Consider the following 7784-nt stretch of genomic DNA (forward strand, 5'->3'; position numbering starts at 1 on the left):
TTCCATATTCTTTTCCAGCACCACAATTTGAATGCATTGATTCTTCATTAAATGTCTAACTTTCACATGTATATGAGGCAATTGAAAATATCATGGCTTGGATCTGGTGCACCTTAGTCCTCAAAGTAAAATCCTTCTTCTTCAATACTCTTGTCCAAGACATCTTGTACAGCAGATTTACCTATTAGGTCTTTTGATTTCTTAACTGCTGCTTCCATGAGCATTGATTGTGGATCCAAGCAAGAAAAAACCTTAACAACTTCAACCTTTTCTCCATTTATCATGATTGTACCTATTGGTCCAGTTGTAAGGATTCTGGTCTTCTTTACATTGAGCTATATACTCCATACTGAAGCCTGTAGTCCTTAATCTTCATCAGTAAGTGCTTCAAGTACTCCTCACTTTCAGCAAACAAGGTTGTGTTGTCTTCATATCATAGGTTGTTAATAAGCCTTCCTTCAATCCTAATGTGGCATTCTTCTTCATATAACTCAGCTACTTTAATTATTTGCTCAGCATACAGATTGAGTAAGTATAGTGAGAAGATACAACCTGTTCTGATTTTAAACCATGCAGTATTTCCTTGCTCTGTTCTCACAACTGCCTCTTGATCCATCTACAACTTCTGCATGAGCACAATGAAGTGTTCTGGAATTCCCATTCTTCGCAAGGTTATTCATAGTTTGTTATGATCTACAGAATCAAATGCTTTGGCATAGTTGGTAAAATATCTTTCTGGTGTTCTCTGCTTTCATGCTAAGATCCATCTGACATCAGCAATAATATCCGTTGTTCCATCTGTTCTTGAATCTGGCCAGAACATCTGGAAACTCCCTGTCAATGTACTGCTGCAACCACTGTTGGGTGATCTTCGACAAAATTTTACTTGCATGTGATATTAGTAATATTGTTCTATAATTTGAGCATTTTGTTGGATCACCTTTCTTTGGAATGAATATAAATATAAATCTCTTCCAGTCAGCTGGCCAAGCAGTTTCTTCCAAATTTCCTGGCATAGATGAGTGATTCCTGTGCTTCATTAGCTTGTTGAACATTTAATTGGCATTCCATCAATTCCTAGAGCCTTGTTTTTGAATAATACTTTCAGTGCAGTTTGTATTTCTTCTTTAGCTACCATTGGTTCTTGGTCATGTGCTACCTCCTGAAATAGTGGAATGCTGATAACATCTCTTTGGTACAGTGACTCTGTGTGTTCTTTCCATCTTCTTTTGATGCTTCCTGCATCATTCAGTATTTTGCCCATAGAATATTTCAATATTGCAACTCGGGGCTTAATTTTTTCCTTCAGTTTTTTCTGTTTATGCTATGCTGAGTGTATTCTTTCTTTGAGGTTTCCTAACTCTAGGTCTTTGTACAATTCATTATCATATTTTCCTTTATATTCTTGAGTTGTCCATTGAAATGTTCTATTTAGCTTATTTCTTCCATTTGCCTTAGCTACTTTATAAATAAGAGCAAGTACAGGTTTCTTCTGACATCCACTTTGATCTTTCTTTCCAGTCTATGTAATGATCTTTTGCTTTCTTCATGAATGATGTTCTGGATGTCCTCCCACAGCTTATCAGATCTTCTGTCATTAATGTTCAATGCAGCAATTCTGTTCTTGAGATATTCTGTTTTCCAAATCCAGGTGGGCTAGACTCAAGGTTGAATTTTGGCTCTCTTGGACTTGTTTTCATTTTCTTCAGCTTTATTCTGAACTTATATAGGAGCAATTGATAATCTATCCCACAGTTACCCTGGCCTGGTTTTAGCTGCTGATTTTGAGCTTCTCCATAGTCTCTTCCCATAGGTGTCAATTTGGTTTCTGTGTATTTCCTCTGAAGAAGTCCATGTGTAAAACAGCTACTGGCGATGTTGAAAAAAGATTATTTGCTATGAACAAGTCATTGGTCTTGCAAAATTCTACCATGCGATTTGCTTTGTTTCTATGACCCAAACCAAAATTTACAACTACTGTTCCTTCCTGTTTCCATTTTTGCATTCCAATGGCCAATAATCACCAATACATCTTGATTGCATGTTTGATCAATTTCTGACTGAAGACAGCAGAATTCTTCAACTTCTTCCTCACTAACTTATGTGGTTGGTGCATAAATCTGAATAATAGTTATATTGATTGGCTTTCCTTAAAGTTGGTTAAATATAATTCTATCAGAAACAGCAATATACTTCAAGGTAGATCTTGAAGTGTCATTTCTGACAATTTATGCAATGCCATTCCTCTTGATTGCACTATGTACAGCATAGTAAACCGTATGATTTTCTGATTCAAAATGGCCAATACCAGTCCATTTCAGTTCACGATACTGAACTTTATGAGGCCATAAAGGTGACAGCCTTGGGAAACCCTGTGGAGCAGTTCTCCCTGTCCTTTATGCAGGGCCACCAGGAGATGGAATCAACTGGAAGGTACCCAGCAACATCAGTTCGACAGTTCCTCCAAAATTTCCCCCAATTAGTAGGTTGTCTCTTTACTTTGTTTAAAGTCCTTTGATGTACGCCCCCGCCTCATTTTTAAGCCCCCTTTTAATAGCTCATATTATTGTAGACTCTTGGATAGTTTTTAAATCATCAGTGCGTTTAAAGTTAAATTAAAAAATAATATTTATTTAAATGTAAAAAATATTTTGTCCAATTCCTAATCCATTTTCAAGCAATTATCTTTGCTCAAAAAGTTTATCATAGGAAATTAGCCTGTCCATTTGCTTAGATGGTTTTAATTTGATCAATTTCGACTTAGGGGGATTTTAATTACTACTCCAGGGAGCCCTGGTAGCGTAGGGGTTACGCGTTTGGCGACAATACCGAGGATGAGCTGATGAAAACTACCAACCGCCCCCTCCCCCCCTCCAAAGAGGGGCTTTAGGAGGTCGGGTCTGGGACCCTCACTGGGGCAAATTCTACTATCCTACAGACTCGCTATGAGTCGGCATCGACTCGACGGCAGTGCGTTTGGTTTTTGATTTTTATTGACTACGTTGCCATCTACCAGACTCCCAGGACCCAATCACGCGCGCCAATAGGGCAGTCCATTTGAAGGTTCCCTGGCGTCCTCCCGGGAGCCCGTCCTTTCCCAAGTCCCGTCTCGCGAGATCTTACAACCGGAAGCGAGTCCTGGCAGGAGCGTAAACCCGGCGGCGGCTCCGCTCCTGTTGGCGGGCCTCGGTTGGCCTCTGGGAGCGTCCGGTCTGGAGCTGGACTAGGTGTCCTGCGGGCACTGCGACCTCGGCGGGAGGATGCGGGTGGCGGTGGCCGGCTGCTGCCACGGCGAGCTGGACAAGATCTACGAGACGCTGCTGTGGGCCGAGCGGCGGGGCCCGGGGCCGGTGGACCTGCTGCTGTGCTGTGGCGACTTCCAGGCTGTGCGCAACGAGGCCGACCTGCGCTGCATGGCCGTGCCGCCCAAGTACCGCCACATGCAGACCTTCTACAGGTGAGCCGCTGCGCGGGGCCGAGGCCGCGCGCCGGGCCCGACGGCCGGCCCCGGGGCACCGCCTGGACGCCTTGTCCGCCCTCGCTTTCCGTCTTTGTTCGCGCCGTGTCTTCACGGCCCGGCGCCCAGCACATGCCCCTTTCATTCACCTTCACCTGCCATGGCAGCCCGGGGCCAGTGATTGTGAGCTCCGAGGGAGAAACTGACAGATGGCTGCCTTGGTTCTTAGAACTTTGGTACTCGTTCATTTGATGATACAAGAACTTAGTAGATGCCTGTTACATGCTAGTCCCGGTTTAGAAGTAAATCCCACCGAAATTCACCTCACTCAATTTACACGGGCTTGAAACTTTAAGCGGCAACTCTTCATGCTCATGGACTAGGGTGGAACTGGGCAATTCATCTAGACAGGACTTGAAACTTTTTCCTGATGTGCTCAGATGTTTTCCATGTTTCTTAATGTGTTTTGTTGCCTTTCGCTGTGCCTCATGATGATCACCGACATACCCTTCGATTGTAGGTATTATTCTGGAGAGAAAAAAGCCCCGGTTCTCACAATCTTTATCGGAGGAAACCATGAAGCCTCAAATCATTTGCAGGAGTTACCATACGGCGGTTGGGTGGCACCAAACATTTATTATTTAGGTATGTGTTCCTGTGTGATTTTTTTCAGTTCGATGGGATGGGAGAGCTTGTCAGGATATGTAGACAGACCACTTAGGCAGCATTTGGAGTTACATGGTGTTTTGGAATTATAGTTTAAGTAGTAAATCATGAAACTGTGCCCATGCTTTCTGTACTGTTTGTTTGTTTTTTAAACAGTGGTTCATGTTTAAGGAGCCTTGGTGTCGCTATGAATTAGATGCTCAGCTGCTCATCACAAGGTGGCTGTTAAGCCCAGCAGCCACTTGAGGGTGAAAGCCGAGGCTGCTCCCCCAGATTCAGTCTAAGAGACCTAGTAGAGCAGCTGTGCTTTGTCTATAGGGTCACTTACTGGGCGTCAGAACCAACTGTCTTGCTGGGGGCTTGGTTTGGAAAATGTCTAGCCGCAAAGACCCTATACACTCTGTAGTCTCTTACTTTTCCTTACTCTTTCTATTAAATTAAAATAAACCTTTAAACTTTTCCAGAAGAGAATTGTTAAGCATGCACAAAAGTAGAAATTAGTGTAATGATCCACTGTACCTGTTTCCCAGCGTCAGCAACCACTATATTCCAAAAGGTGAAATTGTCAGATGATGACCAATCAGAAATGAGATAGAGAAGGCACAGGTTCTTTACACCCTATACCTGCTGACTTTGAGTTCTGCAACACCTCAGTCTATTCTAGGAGGTTTTCCTCTATTTACCTCATCATATACCCATATTCAGTTAAGGTACCATTACGTATTTTCCTCTAATAAACCAAACCAAACTCTGCCATCAAGTCAGTTCCTACTCAGCAACCTAGTAGGACAGAGTAGAACTGTCCCCATGGGTTTCTGAGATTGTAACTCTTTACAGGAGTAGAAAGCCTCATCTTTCTCCCATAGAGTGGTAGTTTCAAACTGCTGACCTTGTGGTTAGCAACAGAATTTGAATCTGCTGTGCCACCAGAGCTTCTTTTTCCTCTAATACCTGAACATAGTTTTTATGTGGTCTCTTGGCATTTATTCCTTAGTTTCTACATAGTCTCTTGGCAGATTTGCTTTCAAGTTCCACTCTTCATCCCTAAACAAACCCATACCAAACCCATTCAAACTCGTAGCAACTCTGCAGGACGGAGTAGAACGGCCCTATAGGGTTTCCTAGGCTGTAATCTTTATAGAAAGAGGCTGCCACATCTTTCTCCCACAGAGCATCTGATGGATTCATACCACCAACCTTTTGATTGACAGCCAAGTGCTTATTCACCTTCTCTAGTCTACTTTGTATACTGTTGACATCTCATATTGTGGAATGTAACCTTATTGTGATGCTTAATTTTAAAATAATTGTAGGACTGCATGGCAATCCAAGCCTCTGAATGGTTAATTCAGTTAGCCAAGAGTTCACTTTTTCATTTGCCTATAATGATTTTCTTAAATTGTGTGGGGTTTTTTTTTTTTTCAGGTTTGGCAGGCGTGGTAAAATACCGAGGCGTAAGAATTGGTGGGATATCTGGAATCTTTAAATCTCATGACTACCGAAAAGGTATTGTTATTCTGAGAATTATTTATGTACATTAGGATTTACATGACAAGGGTAACTTAAGCATAATACAGTTTGACTATCATTTTTCATTGGAAAAATCATTTTACACATACCAAATAGAGAGAACCATATCTCAGTATACATCATTCAGTTTTATCTCAAGATATTAAAACTAAACTCACTGTTATTGAGTTGATTCCAAAATACAGCAGCCCTGTAGGGCAATAGAACTGCCCTATACGGATTCCAAGGCTGGAATCTTTAAAATCGCAGATTGCCACACCTTTCCCTCATAGAGTGGCTGGTGGGTTTGAACCACCAACCTTGGGGTCAGAAGTCGAATGCTTTAACCATTGTACCTACAAGACTCCTTTTGATTTTTAAAAACGAGAACAGATACAATTGGAGTTCATTGTGTACCTGCCCTCAAAATCCTACCTCTCCATTTGTCCCTCCCTCCACTGCCCAGCAGCCATCACTATTCTGAAGTTGGGGCTTGTCATTTTCTTGGTTATTTTTATATCATTACCATATATGTAAGAGGTTTAAGCAATGTATTACATGGTATGTTTTAAGCTTCATATAAAAGTATCATACTGCCTGTGCCTTTCTGAAGCTTTCCCCTTTATCAGGTTTTGAAATCCACATTGATACCTGTACCTCTTACACATCTATTTTAAATCGTGAATAGTGGTTTATAGTACTGTCGGAGCCCAGGTGGTATATGGAGTATGCTGTGAGCTACTAACCACAAACTTAGGGATTCGTAGCTCCCAGAGAGAAAGATGAAGCTTTCTGCTTCTATAAAGATTTAAAGTCTTGGTAGGGAATCCAGAAGAACAAATATCAAGGAGTTCAAGAAGAAAGAAAATATTTTGAAACTGATTGTGGTAGCAGTTATACATTGTTGCTTGATGTGATTGAACTATGGAATATTATGTGATATCTGTAAGAACTCCCAGTAAAATGATTTAAGAAAGAAAAAAAATTTCAAGTCTTAGAAACCCAAAGGACAGTTCTGCTCTATTCAGTAAGTTCACTCTGAGTTGTCTCCTTGTTGTTGTTGCTTTATTGTATCTTTACGCTACAGTGTTCATTCTACTCTCTGTGAATGAATTGACCTTCTTAGAAGCACAATTATGGTCAAGCTTTATGTAACAAAATATGTAGTGTTTCCTGGTGTTTTATGTACAGTGTAGTGACTTTGTATTCATGTTGTTCAACCATCATAATTGATTTGACCTTAAAGTTAAAGGAATAGCATACATTCACATATATATTATAAATTTATTAAGCCAAATAAGTTGGTAGTTAAAATTTGTAACCTCACTGTAATTTGTTAAAACACAGTTCTGCTCCCTGCCACCCTGCGTGTAAAGTCTTACCTTGGCCAGACATCAGCAGGCTGTCTCCTAGATGTGGGGGCAGATTGCAATCATGCTGGGGAGGACACTTAACATTGATGGGAAAATGGTAAATGCAACCTGATCCAGGAGTTCCACTGTCAGGCATCCATTGACAGATGTATCCTAACTACAAAGTGATGTATACAAAGTTATTTCAGCGTTGCTTGTAATTCCAAATGATAGGAACTAATTCGATATTTAAAAATGAAAACCAAAACGCACTGCCATGGAGTTGATTCTGACCCACAGTGACCCTACAGGATGGAGCAGAACTGCAACGGTAACTCCACAGCAGTAGAAAGCCTCATCTTTGTCCCGCAGAGTGGCTGGCGGTTTTGAATGGCTGACCTAGTGGTGAGCAGCCCAATTTTAACCACATCACCAGGGCTCCAATTAAATATGTCATAGTGTAATTAGGCAATATAGTGCTGTGCAGCCATTTTTAAAAATAAAATTCTATTATAACTAATATGAGAAGATCACCAAAATCAGTTTTAAAACACAATGCTTAAAATACACATAAAGTATTTATGTAATTCAAAGGATAAAGGCATTTGTGTATTTGTGTATCCTGTGCACAGATGATATCTCCGGAATAAAGTATAAGAACTTAATTAACCAGGGGAAGGGAGTAGAAAGATCCCCAGGGAATGATAAGGGTGGACATTGGAGACAGGGCATGGTGCCCCAACAGGCTAGACTGGAAAACACAAGTTTTTCTTGCTTGGTATATTTTAATTTGTTCTTCG

At 41.1% G+C, this 7784-nt stretch overlaps 1 protein-coding gene across 1 annotated transcript in view; it reads left to right on the forward strand.

The window, feature by feature from the left end:
• The first annotated feature begins 3164 nt into the window (after window positions 1–3164).
• DBR1 (debranching RNA lariats 1) overlaps window positions 3165–7784 on the forward strand; it is a 12372-nt gene continuing 7752 nt past the window's right edge. The window contains exons 1-3 of the mRNA XM_004712093.2: window positions 3165–3457; window positions 3978–4102; window positions 5549–5629. Of these exons, the coding sequence (XP_004712150.1) occupies window positions 3261–3457; window positions 3978–4102; window positions 5549–5629 (403 nt within the window). The 5' untranslated portion in view covers window positions 3165–3260. The remainder of the gene's footprint in view (window positions 3458–3977; window positions 4103–5548; window positions 5630–7784) is intronic.

The sequence above is a fragment of the Echinops telfairi genome, unplaced genomic scaffold (assembly GCF_000313985.2).
Source record: "Echinops telfairi isolate 266 unplaced genomic scaffold, ASM31398v2 ScPeMD7_16;HRSCAF=60, whole genome shotgun sequence".
Lineage (NCBI taxonomy): Eukaryota > Metazoa > Chordata > Mammalia > Afrosoricida > Tenrecidae > Echinops > Echinops telfairi.